Here is a 27,048-nt window from a genome sequence, read left to right as displayed (position 1 = left end):
CGCTGGCACACAGGAAATGCTTCCTCACAACAAGAAGGGAGGGGGAGGAAGAGCGGAGAGTGTTATAGCAAGAGGTAGAGCGCAGGTAGAAAGAGAAAGCAACATGGCGGAGAAGCGGCCGAGACACGGCTCAGAAGTGGATCCTACCACAAAGGCAAGTGTTACTCTGTGTACACGGTGTGTGGCGAGTGTTACTGTGTGTACATGGAAGTGCCGCCGGCTTATTAGTTGTAATAACGCATTATCCGCTGGGAGGCGACAGAAGTTACGCACTATAGCTTTAAAACTAGCTTCGCCGTGGTGAGGCGTCTGCAGCAGTGATTTAAACTGCAGCATGCGCAGATGTCGCACTTGCTATGCATGAACTCTACACCACCACAACAAATGGGCTGCAGGCGGACGACCCATGGATGTCTCAAGAGAACAGGATACAGTGTGGGAGGCAGCCTCGTTTTCAGTGAAAGTCGCTCTGTGGCACATAAAGCCAAAATGGTTCAAATCGCCATCTAGTGGGCTCAGAAAATAAAGAAAATGCTTCATGAGGCTTCATTTGGCCATCACTAATGTTGTCTCTAGTCCATCTCCTTTGTGGGCCCAACGATGTAGAAGCAGCACGTGATTGGTGCTGCTTCTACATCGTCGGGCCCACAAAGGAGATGGACTAGAGACTTCTGTCGGATAAGCCGGCTGTTTCTAGTTTCGCACTCCGGTAACTTGAATGGAGGTGAAATGATTAAATCGTACTGTTCTTCAAGACTTCCCAATTATTATCGTAACAAATGGATCAAATCCTGATGGTGAAACGAGTCATTTCGCAGAGGTTGTGACGCTCAAAACATGTCTTCACTGATTTACAGATGTCTCTCTCACAATGTAAGTCTGTGGGGAAAAGTCTTTATAGACCACATGACGAACGTGGAAGTTGTAATTCCACTGTCAGCCACTATGAAAATTGGCTTCATAGCTCAGCAAACTTTGCGGGGCCTGGGACGTCTGCATATAGCATCTGTGCAGACCCTCGTAGATGGATGACGGCATTTACGCCACATGAACCAAAGCGGACCCTCGTAGACACACAGATGTGGAAACTATGACTGAGTCCAGTTTTTTGTGGCACATCTAAAAATAAAGATGACCTCAAGTTTGCCCACAGACTCAGAAACTTGTGTCCATCATTAAAGCTTTCATAACGGGTTTGATTGTTTGCGTCTTTTCGCATTTAGAGAGTTGTTTGACTAAGAAGCAGTGAAGAAAATGTGGCGGCGGGACATGTGTGCAACAAGAGAGTGGATCAGGTCACGTGGTATCTGTTTCATAACTCAGACGCAGTTATATTCAGGTGGATGATGATGTTAAAGAGTAGATCTGCTTCCTACCCCTGTTCAGTGTTTCTTTTTACGTGGGAAAGAATTAATCAGTATCGTTCCATACTTTAATTCATGGCTGCATGGTAGTTTAAAGAACAGAACTTTGTTCCTTGGTCGACGTTTATTCTGCAATCAACATGCAGCATTTTCTTTCATTTTACTGACATCTTAAAACTTCCCTCAAGTTTCACTCCAGAGCTGTACAGCAACATTCACGGAACAATGTCTGATCTCTCCCCCTCTGTTTGACCTCTGACCCCTGGGTGCAGCTGAATAAGAACCAGCCCGTCACGGTCCACGACGTCTTGCAGATCCTGCGGCTTCACGTCTCGGTGCCACAGTGCGACGTCTTCGGCTACCTGAGCATCGACCACGAGCTGGTGGTCCTCATCGCTCCGGTGGACCAGCAGCCGACCCAGCAGCCGACCCCACTGCAGGTAACACACACACACACACACACACACAGTAGATTCAGTCTGCCATGTCTATTTTCAAGAGGATGGCAGAAGAAATAAATATCTTTTTTTTTTTTTTACTTTTTGTGCATGGTTGTGTCGTTGATGCACGTGTATATGTTCTGCCATCACACATTGGTATTTGAGGATGTTGTGATCCGATAATACTCATTAAACAGATCATTGTGATTTGGGAGTCAGGCCTCTGCTCCTCAGAGCTGCTCTCGTCTAATTAGTGGCACCAGCTGACTGATTCATCACACCTGGTCTGTCTGTGAGGCACATGTCAGCACCACTGATGATCATCAAGGACTGAAATGTGTGCTGCAGTTTTTATCACTTTTCTTTGAGCACTCTTCTCCTCCTGCTCAGATATTTTTAATCTTCATCTAAAACAAATGACATATAGAAACAGACTAACAAACACACTCGACCCAGCAACCCCCCAAAAAAAGCCAGACTTGACAGAGATAAATACGTTCAGCCTGTTACATAAACAGAAAGGAAAAATGACTAAGACTCACAAAACATTGTGACTCACAGCTAATTGATGGTGAAATAAGGTGCCTAATTATTGGGCCCCAAATACTCTCAAATTTATCATACAAACTCTCTCAACTCACTCTACCCAAGACTAGTTTCTTGAGCCATCTGGGGAAACAAGGAGCACTGGTCGGCTTCTATTCCTAAAAATCATCCTCTTTGCTACTAATGCCGAGTTCACACTACACGATATCAGCCCGACACAGCGTCATACGGTGTCGGCTCGGATAATCCATTGTTTCATCTCATGTAGTGTGTCATAGTAGACGACAACCAACGCCACGTCTGGGACGCCTCACGACATCCTGACATAAAGTCTAGCATGTTTGATTTTCTTTTTTTTTGTTCACGACTTCTCCCGTCACAGCCGTCACTTTGACCAATAGGAACACAGAGCAATCTGCTGCCGTGGAAACTGTAGGACAACAACAGCCCATCCCTTTAGATATTCCCTGTAGGGACGTTAGCACAAAGAGTAAAAAGGAAACAGCAGAGGCACTTTATCAACCCGCTGAGTACTGCCATTAGCATCAAGCTAGCAAAGAATGTTGTTTCTTCATAATGGAGGATATAAAGTAAGAAAATTTACTCAGCACAGCTGCAGAGGCTACCAGCTTCATGTGAAACAGACCACATTATAAACGGTCCGTTATTTATTATTCCCTCCATATTTATATATTTTTACTTTTTATCCGCTTCCGTTTGCCTTGATAAAGTTAATGCATCGTGCCGTCATTTCAAACTCAACACTTCCTGTTTCTGTTTCAAATTAAAAGCCCCTTATAACTTCAGCTGAGAGAATCCCTTCATTTTCTAAATATGCTTTTATTTTGAAATATTTGCAGGAACTTGTGGAGGATTCAGTGACTTGTATATTTGCTTACGGTACTTCAGATGTAGCTCCTGCCACCTAGTGGCTAGGGTTGGGTCGGTTCTTGGTAATACCGATTCAGTTCGGTACTCCGTCTTGGACCAGGTTTTTTCTTTTTTTTTTTTGAGACTGACCGGACCGCATACTCGGGCAGAACGTCCGCCCGGTAAAAGTGGACGTCCGCAAGCCCTGTGCGCGCAAAGCACGGCCGCACGGACTCCGCTCCGCGCACCAGTGTCACACAAAAGACTGTTTGGCATGTATTTTTCACATCGCAGGGATTTTTCACGGACATTTTTACACGGAGTCCGCTCTGCTTATAGTACGCTCGAGTCTGTGAGCACCTGTGTCTGCCTCTTCACCAAGCGCACAGCAAGCAGGAGAGAGAGGGGGGTGGGGCGGGGACTGAGCTAGGAGGTGCGAGTGCGCATGCGCCTCTACTGTAGCCTGGAGTTTGTTTAATAGTGACGGGGAGTCGATAATGGCGGACAATTTAGTCTCGACGAAATCAAGGAATGCGCCACTATGGCAACACTTTGGCTTTGAGCCAGACGAAGGAGGCAACCCTTGTTTGCACTGATTGAGTAAGCTGCAAAATTTATTTGTAAGGAATAAAAGAAACAACTTGTTACTGTCACTCTGTTGTCCTAAGGTCGTTTTTTATTTTAAATGAGTCAGTTGCGCCCCCAAGTGGCAAAAAGCCGGTATTACTGACTTGATGCGTTTTTTTACAAAAACGAGACCGTTTTGTTTTGTTTTTCTCATACCGACCCAACCCTACTAGTGGCGCTTTTTACGTTAGTACAACAACATTTCAGCTGACACGTGAACAGACACAGTGACTGAGATTATAGTGATAGTAATAAAAATAGGACAAGAATAACTCGATGACATCACACATGTCGTGAAAGACGACCGAAGATGATTGGCGTGGACCATGGTGTAGTGTGTCATGTCTGTCGGCCAAGTCATGGCACGATATCATGACTCCACAATCGCGTAATCTGACATAGTGACTGTTGGAACAGACAAAAATGTCGGGTAGTGTGAACCAGGCATAACATGCCGACCAGGGACTCCTGTTCAGTATGCAGCAGATCAAGAGAAGCTTCAGAACAACCAAACAGGGCGATTAGCAGGTCAAAGGTTACAATACCAGGAGACGGAACAATCTTAGGACAAGACCAGAAAATATGACCTTGAGTACCCTTTGCGAACTTACATCTGTCACAGATAGCAGATCCGTCAGGTAGTGATGGCCAAATGAAGCCTCATGAAGCATTTTCTTTATTTTCTGAGCCCACCAGATGGCGCTCATGGTTTAAAGAGAGAGACTCAAAGAATGGCAATTCAGTGTACTTTCAACCTTTTGTTGAACAAAAAGCGCCATCTAGTGGGCTCATAAAATGAGGCTTCATTTGACCATCACTACTGTCAGGACACATTTTGTTAATCTTTTCTTTGGTAGTTTGTAAAGCAGCATTGAGAGCATAATGGCACATCACTGAATGCATTCATAATGAGAGTTATTTTGGTGGAAATGTCACATTGAGATAAATTAAAAGCAAACAGGACTCATATAAAAGATGGATGATACTGTTTTTAATAACTGTTAGACAATAAAGGATGAAGCTGGATATATTTTAAATTCTCCTGAGACCCTGTGTCCTCATATGATGACATGACAGTTTGGTTTACTGGACCTTATACTTCATTCTGCTCAACTTAGACGTGTCGTCCTTGTTCGTGGACACTTTTTTTGTTTAGTAAGACCACAATTCACTATGTAAAAACAAGATGGCAGCCATCTCTGCCAAGTTACTCTGCAGCTGACCCCGAATCAAGTTGACAAGGTACAAAACTTGATCACATTTAATGGTTGAAACTTGTTTATTTATGATTAATAATGTTTGATATGTTACACAAATTTTAGCTAGTGCTGGATGACCAAAACGGTTACATGAGGTCACATGACACTGTCGTTTTTAATTACTTCACCAGGACCCTCGACCTCTCTGTGTGCTCCCATAGATACATCGTTATCATAAATGTTCATTGTTTTTGATATATATGTTTGTATTTTTCCAGGTTGCTCAGTATTGTCGTGACAAAAGGAGCTCTTTCAGTCGTCCCGTTTCTTTTCACACCTACACATTATAAACACACTGCTGTATTTAGCTCTGCTAATTACCCACATCTCTCCTTCTGGACATAAATATTTATGCTCAATGTGATTACAGTGGAAAACTGAGGGGGAGGACACATCTGTCTCCTTCAGTCAACTCTCTTTTTGCACTTCATTTGCATTATTTTATTGTCAGGATTGTTTACTGCAGACGGTACATGTTTAAAACACATATAGAAATCATGTAGAACAGTCGTAACACATCCCCCACTGTTTATGACTGATATGTAGTTATTTCTTACACAAGAGAAATCAGATATTGTCAGTAGTAAAAGCAAGTATTGCTTGTCAAGTGCCCACAATGCACCGAACTATCAAACACCTGTTTAATTAAGCTGAATTATATTTGGTGCACAGGTGAACCCTGGGCACCCGCCTAACATGTGGAAACATTTTAGAGATCACAGACCACAGAACAGAAACTCAGTGTTCTGCTTAAATAAATTATGGTTTATGTTAGTGGAGTCTGGTGGCTTTGATATAACAGCTTCAGTTCCTCGAAGGAAAAGGCTGTCTGATGGCGACGTAAAGCCATGACAATATTTGAAATATAGCCTACACTTCAGCTGATATGGATTTTTTGTCGGTGGGCCTTTCCTAGGTGGCTAAAACCTGACTAACTGTGGCGGTGTTTGCTCAGTGCTGTTTGATTTTATGTTCGTGACACGAGGATTTTCTACCCAGAAGTTATTGTAAACAAACTTTATAGCTGTGTCTCAGTTCAGGGGCTGCAGCCTTTGAAGGACGCAGCCTTCGCGGTCGACGTCGGCCACGTCCTTGAAGACAGCATCAGCCAAGCTGAATGGTCTCTGAAATGGGGCAGTCTGGTCTGCGGAGGATTTCCTAGTTGCATCACCAGTTGTTCTCGCCCTGACCCGTTGGTGTTCCTAGCAACCAGCTGCACTTCACGAAAGAAGGAGTAAGCTAGCAAGTTAGTTAGCCCTAAATCATGGACCCAGAGATTAACTTTAATGATTAACTTTGACTTTGATGTCAATCTTGAGGAGATGATTCACGGGCAGAGACACCGCTGTTTGATAGATTTCAGGCTGATGGACCGTTTTCAGGTAAACTTATTAAATTAAGATTGTTTAAGCTGTGTGCCTTTAGCTAATCGTAATGTCAACAACAGTTAACCGTTAGCTAGTTAGCAACTGCTGCGGTGGCGAAAAGGTCTAGAAATACTTGACCCTTAAGGTCAAGTCAGAAGCAAAACATCTTTACTAAGGTCTCACTCTGGGTAGAAGTCTTAGAACAAGGTGACCTTGCAAACATTGTGATGGTGAAACATTGTGATGGGAAACAGATGTCATTGCCAGAAACAAGATGTGGTAAAGTATTAAGATAAAATAAGCGCAAGCTCTGGAAACAGCAGGAAATCACACCCACACACACGGAAAGTTAGGTATGATGTTTATCTGAGGAGGAACATAAGAGTGTTCGGTGAACTGCTCTACGGGATCGTCTCATTGTTGTGGTATGTGAAATTTGTACGTTGTGTCTTCAGTTAAGTACCGGCAAAGGCTGCAAGATTGAGCTCTTGTCATAAAGACTCTTTCTTCAACACTGTAAGTTAACTTAATATATAATCGTCACCGGCCACATTTGAGGGAGCCTTCGAAATGGGACAGCCTTGGTCCGCCAACCGGTCTTCAAATGCAACCCTCGAAGGGTGCAGCCCCTGAATTAAGACACAGCTCATGATGCAGTGTATAGACCGTTTTACTGGAATTACATTGCCAGGACCCATTTGGAATGTTTGTTTCAAACGGTCTATAAGTAGTGATGGCCAAATGAAGCTTCATGAAGCATTTTCTTTATTTTATGAGCCCACTAGATGGCGCTTTCTGTTCAACAAAAGGTTGAAAGCACACTGAATTGCCATTCTTTGAGCCTCTCTCTTTAAACCATGAGCGCCATCTAGTGGGCTCAGAAAATAAAGAAAACGCTTCATGAGGCTTCATTTGGCCATCACTATCTATAAGTATACTTGTGACGTCACAAGCACAACGACGGCTCGTTTAAAGGCACAGACACTGTGGACGGAGCGTTTTGATACTTTCACAGTGTTTATATAGCACCTACACCCCCTTTATTTTTAAAAAGACGTGAAACTTTTCACAATATGGGACCTTTAACTCTATTTACCACATGCAAAGCTGTAAAATTTAATGACATTTTATCAAAACTTAGCACCATAGTAACAATATTATCTTCAATAATCTAAAACTCCATGGTCATTACTGTGATTCAGGCTGCTGTCAGCCCTAGAGTGGTCTCCTTTGGTCTGAATCAGGGACTCATGTTGTTCCAAAGTTGTATAATTGCCTAGAGTTGGTTCGTGTTCTCACGGCAGCATTTACAAGAGGACCAGATCAAATGCCTTGTGTGAGAAAGCTGCTCTTGATTGGTCAGAATTTCCATGTGGGAAAAATCCAGGAAGTAAAGCAAACGTTGAAGAAGAGTACACTTGCAAGATAAATGTGACACTTTCTAATGTCACAATGGAGGGACAACTACGCAGGTTGATTTTAGCGCTGCTCATCGTGGACTATATTGCTGTCATTGTTCATTTTAGTCAAACCATACAGTTTGAAAACGAGGCGCGGCTCCAACTAGAAAACAATGTTTTGATGCATTGGATGTGCTGAATGTGCATATTAAGGCAGTACAGGAGGAGGTGCACATTAATAATCCTCCAGGACTGTAACATGCTCATGTTTAACCCAAACAATGTGTCATGTGACTGCAGTTGCTTCACATCCAGGTCGGAACACGTTCTCACCACAAACCAACCGCACCAGAGTTCCTTTGGAACCGGACTGAGACCACCTCTTCAAGAAGGTCTCGGTCTGGTTGTTTTGGTGCGCACCTTAGTGAGACTGCTGTGTTCACACCTGCCCAAACGGACCACACTGAGGGGGCAAACAAACTTGAGTTTGATTGAACCGAACTAAACAGGGCAGGTGTGAAAGCACCCTCACATTTTGCACAATTCATCCTTGACTAAAATCCTAAAAATAAAGTCATATTCAGTCATCAGCATCAGTTTGACGGAGGTTTGCAGTGCTCCATCAGCATCTTGTGAGAGTGTGCAACTGTGAAGTACTGTGTAAAGTCTGGCAGTGTGTGACCTTCTTTTAAGAGGTAAAAAAACTTAGTAGACTGATGTGATCTCATTAACAGCTTAGAATTGGCTCGTTATTGCTGTTTCCTTTTTTATTAAAACAGTTTAATTTCCTTTGTGCATGGGAGATGATAATGAAGTGATAAGTTCATTAAAGTGCTCTTAAGAAGGTGGTATCAGACGTGCATTTATCTCTTTACACCTTCTGCTGCTGCAGCCTGAATCTTAATGTGGCAGCATTCAACTTCTGCTCTATAACTGTTATGGCAAGTGCCTCAGGTCCAACCCAGCATGACTGTCATACGTAAAAGCGACTAACACTCCTGCTTAAGACCAACCATCACACTGTAATGACTCATCCAGCCCTTTCTATTGTCAGCAAGAGTGAACAGATTCAACCACCTCTCAGTGTTGAAGCACTGTGGTTCCAGATGACAATGCCACAAAAGTTGAATCAGTGCACCATCCACATCACACACCTGGTGCTTCAGAATGAGTGTTCTTCAGTAAGCCTGAGTGTTATTACCAAGTGGCAACCTCCAAGGCTGAAAAATGAAGCCAGCGTGGCAGTGCTAAAAGCTGCAGTTCCTCTGATCAGTCCTGTCAGGGTTTCACGGGCTGTTTATGTGATTGTTGTTCAAAGCGTTTGTTTTTTGTTTTTTTTTATTTAATTATTTTAATTTTTTTAATAGGCTTTTTGCAAGATTGCAGTGCTGGTGTTATAGTCTGGGACCATCGGCGTCATCTTTATCCTGCACATTTTGTTCAGGTTATTTCAGGACCACCATTACCGTGGTGATCATCCAGAATCAATGTGATGATGATGATGATGATGATGATGATGGTCCAGGATAGACCTAACCAAATCTATCCAGGATCACCATGGAAAAAAGGAGGGAAAATGTGTTTATTGCAGGAATTTGCAATTGAAAAAGTCTATCATCCTCACTCTTTGTTAGAACAGCTTAATTTTCAGCATAGTATACCTACTTAGCAAGCTAGCTCGCTAATATTCTCATCTATTGGCATGTTTGCTCATTAGCATAGACAACCTTGTTAGCAAGCTAGCTCGCTAATATTCTCATCTATTGGCAAGTTTGCTCATTAACATAGACAACCTACTTAGCAAGCTAGCTCGCTAATATTCTCATCTATTGGCAAGTTTGCTCATTAACATAGACAACCTACTTAGCAAGCTAGCTCGCTAATATTCTCATCTATTGGCATGTTTGCTCATTAGCATAGACAACCTTGTTAGCAAGCTAGCTCGCTAATATTCTCGTCTATTGGCAAGTTTGCTCATTAGCATAGACAACCTAGTTAGCATGCTAGCTCGCTAATATTCTCATCTATTGGCAAGTTTGCTCATTAGCATAGACAACCTTGTTAGCACGCTAACTCGCTAACCCTGCAGTAGCTTATAAGGGTTGCAGAGTTGCCGTCACCAGAAGAAAGGCACAGCAGTCTGCTGAGACCGCATCACTCTGCTTTTATTCAAGCTTTTTATGCACGTCTATGGCCTCTGAGATAAGATCTCCTAATTAATTGTAATTTTAAATGACATAAAAACTCATTGTCCCCTCAAGTCATGAAAGGGGATCATGTTAGGTTATTCTAATGGGAAGAGGTTTATGTGTGCCATCCAGTAAGTGGGTTAAAAACACAGTACAGCTGCTCTCTATCTGGAGCTGAGATGTCTTCAGGCTGGTGTTTAAATGCTGCTGCTGGTAGCAATCTAATCTAATCTTAGACCAGAATCAGTTCATGCCCAAAAGCACTGAACATTCTTCATACAAAAGCTGCAGATACACTGATACTGTGTGGTGGAAGAATCAGAGGATGGAAAAGAAAGACAGTAACGAAGTAACGAAGAAAGACAAAGAGTGAGAAGAGAGAGTTTGCTGAGTGTACGTGCATCTCTTTGAGTTGAAGAGGAGGATGATTAGAATAGTTTTCACTGTTTACACAAGAGCGTCTCAAAGTTCTGCTTGAACAAAGTAAATATCAGACTGCATCAGTTCAGCCTGGCTGCTTTGGCACTTTTCAGAATAACACCCAGTAGAGCCAACCCCTCAAAACTATCGACATCATCATTTACAGGCAGCAGAAACAACAGCAGAATACATAATTCTGACAACCTTCTTGCAGAGGGAATATTTCACCAAGGTTACATCAGTCATTCATTTCTAAAGACACTGTGAAATCAGCTAAGTATAGCATATGATGGTTGCAGGAAACACCGGAGCTTGTGGGAGGAAGGTACAGGTGTGACGGCACAGATTTTTCAGTGTTTGTTAGCACTCCTGCCTTTTTTTTAGCTCAAGGTCTTTCTGTCCCGGTGAATAAAGCAAGAAGCATTCTGACATTATAGCAGCTGTGTTTTTGAAGAGGTAAGTGATGTTGAAAAAGGGTCTCAATGTGCCTTTAAGACCTTTAGAAATAACCTCAGTGATGAAGAAATGAATGGCTGTGAGGTTCTTCCTGTCCAGCTCATGGCGTTACCTCTCAGTGACGATTTTAAGTGTCATTAAATACAAACCGACTTCCTGACGAAGCAAAGGGAGCAAATAAAACCAGATTTATTTAGCATTCGTGACACTGTAAAATTACAACAAACTACTCAGGGTTTGTCTTAACTGTGATCTCATTTTGGTTCAGTACTGTTCAGACTTTACTGTAGTGTTTTCTATGCCTCCGCCCGGCAACAGCTATAATCAGAGGTATTATGTTTTTTGGGTTGTCAGTCCAACCTCATCTTACTCTGAAGTCATCGAAATCCAGTGCTTGGTCAGTGGCTTTTGGCGTTAGACACTGATGAAAAACGCAGTCCTTTCAAGTCAGCCTGATAGAAGGCTGGTTGCCATTATCGTGTTTAATGGCGCCTGGTAACGTTAGGGGGAAACGTGGCGGGACAACAACGAACGGTGTAAGATCTGATGGATGGGTCCAACTGCAACCGATTGTTATGCCAAATCCTGTTCTTCTTTTCTAAACCCAACCATGTGCGTTTGTTGGGGCAGGAAAAAAAAATTAAATTCGCTGTGTTGTAGCAACGTAGTGCTTTCATTTTGAAAGAGACTGTATGCAAACTGTACATTTCCTGTGAAAATGGAAGTGTATTTTGAAAAACAGTTAATGCAGTTGACATGATGTTCCAGAACGTCAACAACAAACGCACCCAGGGTACCTTTGCCGTCGAATCTCGACATGGAAAGTCCATGACCAAACGCTGGTATGTGACGAGGTCGGAGTGAGAATGTCTTGGTCCGTCATCTATCTGTCTGTATGTACATACGTACGTATGTCCCATTCTCATGATATCTCACGAATACCTTGAGTGAATTTCTTTAAATTTGGCACGAACGTCCTCTTGGCCTTAATGATTTTTTTTTTATTACATTTTGGTGGTCAGATATCAAGGGCATTGTGACCCTACATCCATCTCATTCTTGTGAACGTGATATCTTGCGAACGCCTTGAGGGAATTTCTTCAAATTTGGCAAAAACAGCCACTTGGACTCAGTGATAAACTGATAAGATTTTGGTGGTTGAAGGTCAACTGTCACGGTCACTGTAACTATGTCCATCTCATTCTTGTGAACATGATATCTCAAGAATACACTGAGAGACTTCTGTTGTATTTGTCACAAATATTCACTCGGACTCAACAATGAATTGATTCGATTTTGGTGGTCATAGGTCACTGTGACCTTGCATTCATCTCATTCTGGTGGACAGGATATCTTCACAACACCTTCAGGGAATTTCTTCAGATTTGACACAAACATCCACTTGAACTCTAGAATAATCTGATAAAAAATTTGGTGGTTGAAGGTCAAATATCAAGGTCAGTGTGACCTCACAAAACATGTGTTTAGCCATAACTCTTATCTTTATTATGACCAAACTTCACACAAATGTCTGACAGGATAAAATAATGAAGTGATGACATTTTATATCCAAAAAGTCAAATGCCAACTTCACTGTGACATCATCATGTTCTGCATAAATCACTTTTCTGGCCGTTACTTAACATCATATCTCAGGAACAGAAGGGGAGACATTTGGTCAGATGCTGAATTGGTGACTCTAATCTTGACACTGTGCTGACTGTATCGATCTTCTGTGTGTGAAGCCTCCATGTTTTCACTGACATGGAAGTGCTGTAAATTAAACTTGACTGTTGTACGGAGGCATACACCCACTGGGGCGGTTATTCTAATTAACCAAAGTGAGACAAGATTTGCACTTGAAAAGAGCACCTTGTCGTATAATTTCTAGGTGAATCAAAACATTTATCCTCAGTAGACGTTGGAGATCCTGACGCTGCTGTCAAGAGTGAATTCCACTGATTGTAGTAAGGTTTGATCTTGTCTAAAACTTGCCCCTTTCTGCTCATCCTTGTTTGACACTATTTTCAAGACTTATAGCTGTAATATTGTGCCTTCTCCTACAATTGCTATTTTTGGTATAGTCTCAGTTACAGCTGATTCCAGTCTCCCTGCTCACTTACAGAAGGCCATCACCTTTTCTCTCCATTAGCTAGACACTCATTTCTATTAAAATGGAAGGATGTTACCCCTCCATCACAGCCAGTGAATTAAAGACAAAGAAATCTTCAGAACAAATTGTACATTTCTGCAAACCACTGATCCGTTAAATTTGCACATTATTATGTAGCATATATGTTTAACTTTATTTTCTATGTTTTAACAACACTGTGGTTAATATGTGAAAAGGTTTAGGGACAAAAAACAGTTGGTTATGGTCAGTAAAAGAACTGTTTGGGCTTTAAAAAATGGTTTGGTGGCACTATTACAGCGCGGAACACAGCAATGTTTCTTGGCCCCGGCCCTGTGGAAGCAACAGCATGTCAAGTCAAGTCAAACTTTATTATACCACCAGTAGAAATTTGGTTGCAGCCAAGTATACAAACACATTCATCATAAAAATATACACAGTTACATAATGCAACAATCTAGACAGGTAACAAAGACGAACAAATGTAAAATCAGTTCAAATGAAGACAGTGCTGAACGCTGAAAACACAAAGTGCTTAGGTGCCGAGATCGCATATGCAAATTCAGGCTGCTAATTAATGTGCAAAAAAAAGAGACTTTGTGTCTTTTTGTCCTCGAGGCTTTTTGGGAGGGTGCCTTAAAGAGACAGGTGCTGAAACAGAGAGTCTCTGACAGAAGGTGAATACAGGTGCTGCAGCAATAGGAAAAAGAGAGGTGTCGTGTTTTTATGCCTCTGCGTAGCTCGGTGCCAGCTGTGACCAGAGTTTTTTTTGGTTGTTCATCCATCTGTCTGTCCGTCCCATTCTTGTAATTTCTCAAAAATGCCTGGAGGAAATTTCGTCAAATTTTGGACACATCTTCACGTCCTCCCCTGTCCCCAGCAACACTGTCCTGCTCCTACTGGTGGATCCCAAGGTGTTCCCAGGCCAGATGAGATATATAATCCCTCCAGCGTGTTCTTAGATGACCCTGTTGCCTCCTAACAGTTGGACGTGCCTGGAACACCTCTAAAGGAAGGCGCTCAGTAGGTATCCTGATCAGATGTCACCTCTGTCAACACAAGGGAGCAGCGGCAACACTCTGAGCTCCCTCCGGATGTCTGAGTCCTCACCCTATCTCTAAAGGCCCAGATACACCAAATCCAGAGAGCTAGCGGCGACAAAGACCCCCTGCTGTATTGCCTGACATCACCATTGCACATGAATACACCACAAACATTCAGCATGAGAGGAAATAACTATCTATACCAACAGACAGCGATAGTCTCAAATTGTCATTTAAAAAAGGGAAACCAGAAGACTGTCTTGACGCTAGTTAGCACATTAACAACACAATCCAATGTTGAAAGAAGAGAGCATATTACCCGTGCACCAGTGAACAATAGCACAAACTATCATAACACATTTTTGCTAAAGAGCTCAATAGCTAAGAAAGTTAATGTTAACTTACGTACTAAGTCTGTTTTGGTCTCACTCCATCTTGACTTTAGGTCATTGTTTACTTTCCTCACTTCTGTTTCTGTTCTCATGCGCAGAGTTAACTGCCAATCAGAGTGATTTTATTCACAGACAGGCTCTGCCAACGCTGCTTCAACATGCTGAATAGGTTAAAAAAAAAAAAAAGCGGGGTCCGATGGGGGCTGACGAGGGGCAACAGTGCTGGACACACTGCACCATCTACGGCAACAGATGCCCACCGAAAGCCAAACATTGACCGACCGCTGAAGGTCGGCTTGGTGTGTCAAGGCCTTAAGTCTGAGCCCTGCCACCCCAGGGGGGAAACTCATTTTGGCTCCTTGTATCTGCGATCTCATTGCTTTGGTCACTCCCCTGGAATTTCTCAATTATGGGATCAATAAAGGTGTATCTTATCTTAAAGCTCATGACTACAGGTGAGGGCTGGGACGTAGATGAACTGGTAAATCAAGAGCTGAATTCCCTCTCCACCATGACGGTCCAGCACAGCACCCGCATCAGATGTCACACCAAACCTACTATCCACCTCGCCTCCACAGACACCCAGCACCAAATGAGAGGGCTGTTCTCTAATATGTAAAAGTCTACCACTCTAGATTTATTAAAGCATGTAAATATTTTCCAGAAGAAAACCCCAAAAATAAAAGTAATATGTCTCCTTCAGCTGTACTTCAGGTCTCATTTACACCTGGTATTAACACGCGATCTGTGTCTGGATCCAGTATCTGAAAACTGACATCTGATCCACAGACATTTGCATTCACCCCTGGTATTAATAAGTGTTCTCTTTGATCACGACTGTGTTTTCCTTTATCCAGATGGATAAGTAGATGCACATTTCATGTTAATACCAGGCAGGCTTTGAACATGAAAAACATAGAACATGCATCACTGTTTAATAATAAATAAAGGCTGACGGAGTCGGTTCATGCTCTGTGTAAACAACACTCCTACCATATGCTGGGTTTATTCCCCTGGATGTTTTCAGCTACATTGCCTTAATCATTGTGGTAATGTAGCTGAAAACATTTTGGGAATAAACCCTGCATATAATAGAAGGGCTGCTTAGTGTTCCAGTGAGTTTGGATTGTTTGTGCCTCCACAGGTTTGCTCTCCGCTGTGTATATGCTGCCTGAATATGAAAGTTATTCAAATACTCTGGTACAGTCTGTTTTCTAGGGCTATATTTTTGTATCGGTTAGGAGGAAAAAAAAATATCTCCACATTCCTCTCCAGCCATCTTGTCCGCCTTCATTTTTAATCTGCAGCTCTTCTCAAGCTTCACTCTTTCAAGGCCGCAGCAATAATGAGCCAAACCTGTAGGACTACCTTTTTTACAATGTATCATTTATAGTTTTATTCTTAAAAATTCATGGTGCTAAGTCAGAAAGGCTTCCAAAAAACTTGTAGCTGCAGCTGAGTAAGAGAACAACTTAGTGAAGAAGATTTTTCCAGCAAAACAGATGCATCAAATTAAGAGTCCAAGAAACTGATTTGAGTTTTTAAAGAACAATAATGACACTTGATGAAAAAATGTAGTTCTTGCAAGACTGCCACAAGGAACCTTCAGTCCTGAAAAATATTTGTGCACATCTGAAAAATAAAAGCACAGATATTTCAAGAAGCAGAGTGAATTGGATTTAGACAGACAATCAGCTGCTGGGAAAAAAGACAAGGATAAATATGAAGAAACACAAAACAAACAAGAGTCTCAGTGGTTAAGAGAAGCTTATTAGCAATTTTAGTTTTAGCTGTTACTAAGCAACAGCTTCTTCAGCTTGTTTGTAAAGTAAAGTAGTATTCATCCTTGGGTTGATGGAGGCTGTGCCAACACAAAGTTTCTATGTTTCAAATCACATCTGAGCTCACTGCACCGATAGTTTGTTCCTCAATCAAAGCTTTTTAGAGCCAAAGCAAAACCAACAACCCTGAAAGTGAATAATGAAGCACAGAACAGCTTTCCACCGGTTCACCAGAGTTATACCAACTTAAATTCTGCCTTCCGTCACCAGTCACAGCACGTCTTCTGTTTCAAGTAAAAGTCCACATCCAGGCAAGTGCAGTCCAAATGACCAGCAGTGGTTTTACTTTGCCTCTTTCATTCAGGAGGCAATGGGAGCTAATATGTGTCTGTATGAGTGCACTTTGTACTCACCAGCAGGAGACTGTCCTCCAAAGTACAACCACAAATATTGTTTTGTACAAGCAGAAATTACAACCCATACTTACGGTTTTTGTTAGGCAATGACCCCTGGTGGCCGTAGTAATTATGACGGGAGCAAAAGCGATAGTCAGGGAACGAAGTGAAAAGAGGGACAAAGTTTGCTCAGGGCTAGAGGGAGTGGATGGGTCAAACAAACACAGGGCTTTCATCCAGGAGACCGCTGTCTGTGTCCCGTGAGAAATCAAAAGTCAATTAGTTATTTAACAATGTAGGAAAACATAATGTGTGTGTGACGTTACGTTACCTTAGTAATAAGGTATTAATATTTATTATTTACGCCAACATTCAAAGTTTGAACTCCCAAAGGCGCACATTCTACCTTGGTGTACTCTGTTTCAATCAATCAGTCATTTATTATGGACGACACGGCCAAGGTCGGTGGAATTTGCTTAAGATGTGTCCACACTGGCATTTTACAGTAAGGAAACAGCTACTGAGCTGTACTGTTATTATCAGCTACCCTAACAATGCAGTCCACAAAAATGAAAGTGAACTAACCATGCATAAAGTTCATTTTCACCTCCATGAATGTTGTTGATCATGTGTTCATCAATTTCATATGCAGACTAGAACAGAAATTGAAAACAGGAGAGGACCCAGAATTGACCCCTGGGGAACACCTCAAGAGAGGGGGGCTGGGGGTGAGGAATATTCTCTCATTAAAGATCTTTCAGAGAGACAGGAGGGAAACGAGGCAAGAGCACTGTCCCTAACTCCAACATAGTAATAAAGACAGTTTATAAGGATACTGAGGTGTACTGAATCAAAGGCTAAACTCAGATCGAGCAGAATTAAAACTGTGTAAGCCCCGGAGTCAGTGGCGATCGGTAAATCACTAACCTTAAAAAGAGCTGTTTCTGTGCTACGCTGGGTCCTGAATCCTGATTGATATTGTTCAAAGATATGACTGTTATTCATGTTATTCATGTTCACGCTAGAACCAACATGCAGCTGTTGTAATTCATACATCAGAATAGGTGGAGGACAGTGATTTGCTGACATCCATTTTGTAATAAAACCAAAGTGCATTTAAAAACTAATAAAAAAAGATCGATACAATGAGATGCTGGCAGTGCTCCCGTGCTGACTCAGATGGAGGAGCTGGGAAATCAGAGTGTTGATCGTGCGCTCTTGTTTTTTTCCAGATCGAAGCCTGCAGTAAGGAGGCTGAGAAGATTGATTCCCTCATCAACTACGCCAGCCCCACGCTGGTCTCCCACGTCCCCCTCTCTGCATTCCTCGTGTCCGAGATCAAGACCTCCTCCATCCGCTCGTCCGGGGGCACTGCGCCTTCACCTCTGCCCCCGGGCCTGTGCTTCCTCCTGGGCCTCGTCATCGCTGCAGCCCCTGTCCTCCACCAGGTCTAAGTGCTTATAACCCCCTCCAGCATCTCTCTCACTAACTCTTGAGTGTTCCAAAGTACCCGCGCCTCTCTTCCTGGGATGTTGGGGATGTCATGAGGTGAGTGTGTCCGGTGGTCACGGAGCAGGAAGAAGCAGCAGCGACGCCTTTTTTCGACAATCATTCCTATTGACTCACCTGCGTGCCAAACAATCAAGGCGGTGGAAAAGCTATTATTCTGGAAAGCTTTTGTATGAACAGTGTTATTAAGTGGAAGAGTTACTCACTGGGTTTCCCTCCAGTGAAGTGTGCTTAAGTGTGTGAATGTGTGTGTGTGTGTATGTGTGTGAGACCTTTAAGAAGCATTTGACTTCATACCAGCAGTGTTTATCCATTAGCCCTAGCAGCGAGCTCTCCTCTCAAAGCTGTTGAGTGGGAATGTAAATTTCATGACTCACTCTGCCTTGCGCCGAGGCTTTATGTGTGGGTTTATATGTGTGTGTGTGTGTGTTTGTGCATGTGTGTGTGTCCGATTGGATTTCAATAGACGAGGACAAAACATCCCTGTCTGGCAGCACATCTGTCTGACAAATTACCCAAAATTCCCTCGGCCACACACACTTTCACACCCACTCACACACAGATTGGTGTCACTCAATCCAGACTTCAGTGTGTATCAGATGGAGTCTGGTCAGCGTTCATGTGACACTTTTAAAGCCTCCGCTAAATGAGAATGCACAGTCTGTACCGCAGTGCATGTTGTACTGTATATACATGTGAGGTGTATATGGACCTCGTGTTTGAACCTCTAACCTCAGCAGTATTAGTGCCATGCTCATGGACTGAGCCAGCTCAGATGAAACTAATCCAGCCTCCAAAGTCGGTTGTAACTACTGACCAAACAAAGTTACGGAGTCAATCAAAAAGTGGAAATATTAAGGGAGCCCAGGTTCTGACGTGGTGGTCGGGGTTAGATGTCAGTCTTACCTGATGACACCAAGCTTTCCTTCCAAAACAGTCCTGGTAACACTTTGTCTGATTTTCATAAAGTAGCGTTCATATATTATAAGTTAGTATTATAAATGCATGAATGCAGAAAGTATAAAGGGAAAAATGCTTAATGGAGCAACTGTGTCATTAATTCTATGACAATATACCAGTGTTGTTCTGCTCCGTAGCCCGATAACTCAAGTCGTGTATTTCTGCTGAGCATTTTTCAAAGTATAACATCATGGATTTCCTCCTTTTCAGCTTATTTCGCAACCATGTTAGCAAAGGCGTAACTTTGGTGTGAGAAGGAACATGTAAAGACTTTGGTAACCAAAGTATAATCAGGGATATAATTAAGTTTGTTAAATTTAAAGCTAAATTCTACAAGAATAATACTAAATATGCTACTCTGTGGCACTTTCGAAGTATATCCTCCTGAGACCCGAACTTTTGTTTGGTATGCATTTTTAATGTCTCCTAGCTATTTGGGATCAGCAAGATCTGGTAAAACTAAACATCGTCAACGATAAGTAAGTCCCAACTTCCTCAAACGGAACAATGCTGAAGTCCTAATGTCTTTAAACGAATACTTACACAGAGTCATATCTTGTTACTCTTGCTAAAATTGGTCAAATTTGTTGCCATATCAAACTACAAACATTATTAATCATAACTAAACAAGTTGCAGCCATAAAATGTGACCAGGTCTTGGACCTTCTCCACTTTGGTGTCAGGATCTGCTCAAGACTGACTTGGCAGGGATGGCTGCCATCTTGTTTTTACATGGATTAGTGTATTGTGTTCATTCTACCACTAGATGGCACAAAAAAGTTTCCACAAATGAGGACAACAGGTCTGAGTTCAGTAGAATGAAGTACAAGGTCAATTAAACCCAAAATGTGATGTCCTCATATGAGGACACAGGGTCTCAGGAGGATATGAGAGTAGTAGTTGCAAGTAGTTTTAAGTGATCAGATCACAAAATATCGTGGTGGTCGTTAACACTTGTATTTAGCGCTGCCCACTTGTGATCAGTAGTGATGGCCAAATGAAGCTTCATGAAGCATTTTCTTTATTTTCCGAGCCCACTAGATGGCACTCTTTGTTCAACAAAAGGTTGAAAGCACACTGAATTGAGGCTTCATTTGGCCATCACTAGTGATCGGGTCACACAAGACACGTGTTAATACCAGGTGTGAACAGGCTGATAATGCCACAAGCCACAACAAAAGGACCATCCTAACACACGATAAGGCCTTCACGTGTTACATTTTGTCCAACTTACTGTCCAAAAACCAAAGGCAAATCCTTACATTTGAGAAGCAGGAACCACAGGACCACCAATAAATGATCAGTAAATGAGTCAAATAGATTTTAAAATATATAATAACAATAATTTCATGTTGATCAGTAGGAAAATTAGACCCTGAGACATAAACGCTGCTTCATATAGTCAGTCAACCAGTATCCATCTACAGTTAATCCCCCTTTGGTCATCATCACACAGTAATGCAGCTGCTAATAAGGGCCGTAACTCAAACCTCTGCCCAGTGGTGCATTCAGTGATGCTTCAAAAGCTGGAATGAGCTCCAGCACATTGTCAGAAAAATCACACCCAGTAGACAAGAACTGACATTACGAAAAGAAAGTGAGTTTGCTTGTTGTTGCATGATTAAGATTGAGACTGATAGTTCTAGTCCCTGATTGGAGCTGAGTAACACAAGATCATTTAACTTTAAGACAAAATTAAAGCGATCGCTGTGATGGATCACCCATCTCCCCTTTTACAACTCTACAAGTTGTTTTTACAGTGTTGTGAAATGAGCTGAAGCCAATAGCTGTCTGGAGGAAACCATTTAAAATCTGACTGTATGCTTTGGAAAATGGTCGACAGGAATGCTAAGTTCCTGATTTGTACTTCAGGGTGTACTTCACCATTCTAGTGTTGCACCTTCATAAAGTCTTGCAAAGAATGGTCAACACGGGATATTGTAACTTTTAGTTCATAGTATTGGATCCTAGAATCCCCATAATTCATTTGATAGACGTTTTATTAGGTTCTTATTGTCCAATAAATGCCAACACCTTCATCAAGTTTTAACTGCTGGGATAACCCTGATGACATCACTGTGACATCATCAGGGTTATTACCCCCAATTCATCGTATTTTTTCATATTTGTTGGAATATTATGCTGTCTTTGTTTCAAGCTAGGGTTGCAGCGATATTCCGGTGTCAACGTGTTCCCATGTAGTGTGTGTTATGTTGTGTTTACACCAAACGCGATGCGAATTTTCAGGTTGCGTTACTCGCGCAAGTTTGAACGCTAAATATTTTGTGTTGACTTGCTTCATACGGGCAAATAACCTGCATCATGTGGGCGTGAAATCGCTGAATCGATGAATGAACTTCTGCTGGTACATCCTCGGCATCATACGTCTCCGGAGGATCTCAACACTGATTGGTTATTGTGGCGCAAATTGGTTGCCAAAGTTAAGATTTTTCAGCTCTCGTGAATAAGCATATGACGTGAAATTCCGCTTAATTCACTTATTTTGTGTCATTCTCGTCAAGTCCGTTGCGTCGTCCAGGGGGAATGAGCGTCTTTACATGTAATTCACTTTTGCAAATTGTTTTATTCGCACCCGGTGTGAACACAACATTAGAGGAACCACTAATAAAGTGCTACCAGGACGCAAATTTGCAGATCCTAGGACAGCAAACGAATGACCCGCCCTACTCTGCCATGATTGGCTAGTACTTGTTGCCTTCATTGGTTGGATTGGTCTTGGCAAGAAGAATGGAATTGGTTAGGGTCAGGGTAAGCCAATCAGAGGCAAAGTAAGGCGTGTCATTCCTTCGCTATCAAAGGACATTTGCTACCAGGAAGCGCCCCATCAGAAAGACCCCGACCACAGCTCCCTTTGTGTGAGGCCAGTAGCTCTGAAAGGCATTAAAGGGATGCTTCCTGTCTGTAAATATGAACTAGAAGCCATTAAATAACAAAAAGGACAATCACATAGTCACTACCCACAATCCACTTTGGGTAGAGAAGATTTCCACAGTATGCCTTGCATATAGTGTCTTATATGAAGTAATAATGAAAATGCAATAACTTTATATTTGTTAAGAAATGTCTCTATATTTGATGTGTAACGGATTGAAATAATGATCACCTATGTGCCATGTTTTTAAGCAAATAGCTGTTATTCTTTATTGCATGATGACAATTATGAAGTGTTTTTACTCCAGAATGTATTAGTGTGTGTGTGCATGCGTGCGTGCGTGTGTGTGTGTGTGTGTGTGTGTGTGTGTGTGTGTGTGTGTGTTGTCCCATCTCTATGTGTTTGTCTGTCTGCCTGTACAGCACAACGTGTCCCTGTCTCTAACAGTATTACTGTGCTAGGCAGCTCTGTAGCGGAGAACCTTCACCACGGCTCCTCAAACTATCATTATTATTATTTGTATTATTATTATTATTGTTATTATTATTATTATGAATATGGTTGTTGTGTTTATGTCCTCTGGAGCCAACATGAACTTAATACATGTCTGCAGTGTTTAATTTGATTTATTGCCACGTTAGAAAAAAAGAGTTCACCTATTCAAACTCAGCAGAAGTTGTAAAGACTGAAGTTCTTTCCTCCAAAGTAATGAATAGTTCAGCATTTTGGGAAAAAGTAAAGACCTGAGCTAACTAATATTAGATTCATCAGTTGCTTTCAAAACTTTTTTTTCATGTTTCCAGCTAGCTTCTGTGAAGATGACAATCCTGCAAAATGGTGTTGAATATGTGTTGGATGGCTTTAAGATGGCCTCTATGATATCATGCTAATTACATCATCTGAAACGACTCAGAAAAGTCAGGCTGAAGCTGATGTTACATGATCCAGGCAAAGTGAGCTTTTTTTTTTTCTCACGCCCCTCCGTGTCTCATAGCAACGCACAGGGCGCCCTTCAGGGTATCTCAGTAACGCACAGCTGAAACGCATTGTAACATGTGGGTAGTGTTGTGAAACATCTGTAATGTGACGTCAGTATGTTTACATGACATCACAGAAAATTGATAAATTGTTTCCAACTAAAACCGGACATTTAAAATCCATGTAAACATGTTAGACTGACTGAAATCGTACTAAATCAAATTTCTCAAAATCGGACTAACACCCAGATAATGCCATTGGGAGCTGAATTCCTGCATGTATCCAGTCAATCAGACCCAAACTGGCCGAGGCGCTCTGAGCATGCTCCACAGTTTCCGCCCCGGGCTTTGACCCGGAAGTCCAATAGCATTAAATGTGTAAGAGAAGAAGAAGCCGGTAACAACATGGAGAAATCTACATACAGAGCTGTGAAGTTGTCCACCATGGTACCAGTTAGCTGCTAGCTAACCATAGTGATGGCCAAATGAAGCCTCATGAATCTTTTTGTTTATTTTCTGAGCCCACTAGATGGCGTTCATGATTTAAAGAGAGATGCTCAAAGAATGGCAATTCAGTGTGCTTTCAACCTTTTTTTGAACAAAAAGCGCCATCTAGTGGGCTCAGAAAATAAAGAAAATGCTTCATGACGCTTCATTTGGCCATCACTAGCTAACCGTAGCTAACTTGTTTGTCCATTGTTTGGTCTGTGACGTAATAGGTCAACAGGAAAAAGGTCCAATACTAACAGCTGAAAGGGGGCATATCTCCACCTATCGTAGAGGAGTCGCACATACTTGGCTCAATAAATGGATTCCCCTCGCGTGCTTGTATACTGGGACAAGGACAGTAGTCCGATTAAATGTCCTAGTCGAGCTTTAACCGTAGCTCGACTTAACTTCGCATGTAAACGTACTGAAAGTGCAACAACTTTACGTAAATTGCGTAGCATTGCATCAAAACACTGACTTCTGGTTTCACATGAGACATAGGTACGTAAGTGACACAACATTATGTTAAAATAACGTAGACTTTTAGTTTCACGCAGGATACGAACTGGGTGAAAGTCTTGTGTTGTTTGAAGACTTTCTCGCTCTTTACTCTTCGTCAGTTGCTCAAGCTTTGCTGCTGATGGGTTTACATTGGAGTTAGTGAAAAGCGCGGTGGATCTCATAAAGAGGCGTAAGGGTGACGAGAACAGTATTTGATGCCCTGGGAATGAGTACGTGTCAGCTTTAGAGGTGTTAGTGGGTGAACTTTGGACAGAGCTAGGCTAGCTGTTTCCCCCTGCTACCAGTCTTTGTGCTAAGCTCAGCTACATGAGCTCTCTCATTAGCTTCATATTTAACACACAAGACTGATATCCATCTTCTCATCCTGCTCTCAGAAAGAAATCTAATAAGCAAATTTACCAAAATGTTAAACTATTCATATGTTAAGATATGTTTTGTTGGTGTTTCACAGCCAGCTCTGCAGCCCTCTGGAAGCCGACAGTATTTTTAGCAGAAAGCTCATTTCTCCTGTCTTGCCCTATGATGCAAATGCAGTGTTATGGAGTGTAACTAATGTCAGCTAAGTCAGCTGTCCTGAGCAAATAAACCCTCAGGCCGGCTGGAGGAGTCGGACCAATCAGCTGAGATGGTCTCTGTAATAACACCGGGACTATTGTCACTCACGCTGTGTTTCTCGGTGACACCATGTTCAATTCGTCTTACCAAATTCTCTGTGGCTCACTGAGTGTTCTCTTCTCTGCGTTCTCACTGTGTTTGTAAAAAAAGAATTGGAAGAATGCATATTTCATGAAATATAAAAAAGCAATACCACAACCAAGACAGTGTTTTTGTTGTGTTTCATCACAAACTGCTGCGAGACATTTTGACACAAGCTCAACTCAACATTTACTCTTTCATTTCAAACATGTAGCCTCACTACTCCAAACTTAATGCTGGGATTTGACTTTTTAATTAGATGAATTGTTGAAGCCTCTAACGCATCAGCAGACAATATCAGTCAGTCACTAATGTATTGGCGGAGCGGCCTGAAGGCAACGAGCACTGAGAGCTGCCCTGACTTTCAAAAAGTTGCTGCTCAAAACTTTCCAAAAAATAAGGTCTGTGAAATCAAAGTGCATTCGAGGACCGAGGCATTAATCTTTGATCCACTGAGATACAAGTACAACCTGGGAGTCATGTCCTCTCTTGCTCTCACACACACACACACACACTTTCTCAAACGAGCACCTGAAGTGAATGATCAATGATGAAAACAATCAGGTGTGAGCTCAGTCTCTGCTGCACATCGTTTCAGGTTGAATCAGAGTTACAGCACGTAAAAGGATGATACAGGAATACAAACGCCATGTAGTTTCTCTTTCCAAAATGAACCTGCCTCATATCAGACAGAATTATAAACTCATTGCATCAGCTCTGACCAACACATCAAAATATGACACACTAGGTAACCTCCTGCATTAGTTTTGGACATTTAGGGACGGCATGTCAGTTTACACTCATTAAATGCAACACACTTCCATTTTCACAGGCAATGTACACTCACTGGCCACTTTATTAGGTACACCTTGCTAGTACCAGGTTGGACCTCCTTTTTGATTCTTGGCGTCATCGATTCAACAAGGTGCTGGAAACATTCCTCAGAGAGTTTGGTCCATATTGACATGATGACATCACACAGTTGATCCATGATGAGAATCTCCCGTTCCAGCACATCCCAAAGGTGCTCTATTGGACTGAGATCTGGTGACTGTGGAGGCCATTGGAGTACAGTGAACTCATTGTCATGTTTGAGATGATGTGAGCTTTGTGACATGGTGCGTTATCCTGCTGGAAGTAGCCATCAGAAGATGGGTACACTGTGGTCATAAAGGGATGGACACGGTCAGCAACAATACTCAGGTAGGCTGTGGTGTTTAAACCACAGAGATGCTGCACAGGACTTTTCCTGAAAGAACAGTACCGGCATAGCCTGGAAATCCAGACCCAAATCTAGAAAGATTTAGGGTCTGGCTATGAGTAATGCAAATGGCCCAACTTGAGGGGCGGCACCAAGCATGCATTTGAAAATATCACTTCACGCAATTGGATAACACTACGACCAATCAGAACAATACTTAGCGCTTAGCTACCAGCGGAGCTAACTGGTAGATTAGACTCTTGCCGTATACGGTCGGCAAAACAGCAAAAACGTCCTTCTTGCAAAGGAAAGATTTGAATGCCGTCTTCTGTTCCTCTTTTAGAGAAAAAGCCAAGTCTAACTCGTTCACTGTAGCGGCCAAAGCCATTTCAAACAACTGGTGTTCATCCGTAGCCATCTTGCAATGTTTACTGACTGATTGGTGCAGCTCGGCTACAATGGCATGGGTAATGAGCATCATTACTGATTGCCAGAGTGACTCGCTGAGCAAATTCAAATTGTGCTCTCGCAAGAACTCTGGATTTCCAGGGTAGTACTGGCATGTTACTCCCCTAAAACCCAAACACTCCAAACCGACAGTCGGCTGTTCGTCAATGTTGGTGAGCATCTGTTGTCCTAGTCTGTCTGATTGGCAGTTCAGCTCAGTGCACGTGAAGAGTAACAGAAGTGAGGAAAGTAAACAAAGAGCTACAGTTGTTACATAAGGTCTGATTATTTTTTTTAGTCACTGAGCTCTGCAACGTGCTAATTGGCTAACCAGCATGAAGACAATCTTCTGGTTTTCTTTTTTGAATGATGAATACAGACTAGCGCCATCTCCTGGTGTGGAGAGTTATTCCCTCTAACGCAGGTGTAGAACGGAAGTGCTGGTTGGCTGTCGGCTGAAGTCTTTGTGATGTGCTCATGTGCAACTTTCTGGCCAAGACACAGCGACGTCGGGCGATGCACCACTAGTTCTCTGGAGTGTCTGGACCTTAAAACCACAAATTGTCATTTTTACATTACTGTTTACGTGCAGATTAATCAAACCAGATACATGAAGGCTTTACGATAAGCTAACATAACCACGTCATGTCTCCAGCTCTGAATATAAAGACACG

General features: G+C 42.2%; 1 protein-coding gene across 1 annotated transcript in view; it reads left to right on the top strand.

Moving 5' to 3' along the window:
• reck (reversion-inducing-cysteine-rich protein with kazal motifs) overlaps positions 1-24,839 on the top strand; it is a 101,708-nt gene extending 76,869 nt beyond the window's left edge. Inside the window, exons 20-21 of the mRNA XM_050056071.1 lie at positions 1,637-1,804; positions 17,913-24,839. Of these exons, the coding sequence (XP_049912028.1) occupies positions 1,637-1,804; positions 17,913-18,134 (390 nt within the window). The 3' untranslated portion in view covers positions 18,135-24,839. The remainder of the gene's footprint in view (positions 1-1,636; positions 1,805-17,912) is intronic.
• Positions 24,840-27,048: the final 2,209 nt, after the last annotated feature.

This window comes from Epinephelus moara, chromosome 11, assembly GCF_006386435.1.
Source record: "Epinephelus moara isolate mb chromosome 11, YSFRI_EMoa_1.0, whole genome shotgun sequence".
Taxonomy (NCBI): Eukaryota; Metazoa; Chordata; class Actinopteri; order Perciformes; family Serranidae; genus Epinephelus; species Epinephelus moara.
Note: the sequence above shows the minus strand (reverse complement) of the source record. Positions and strands in the feature narration are given on the sequence as shown.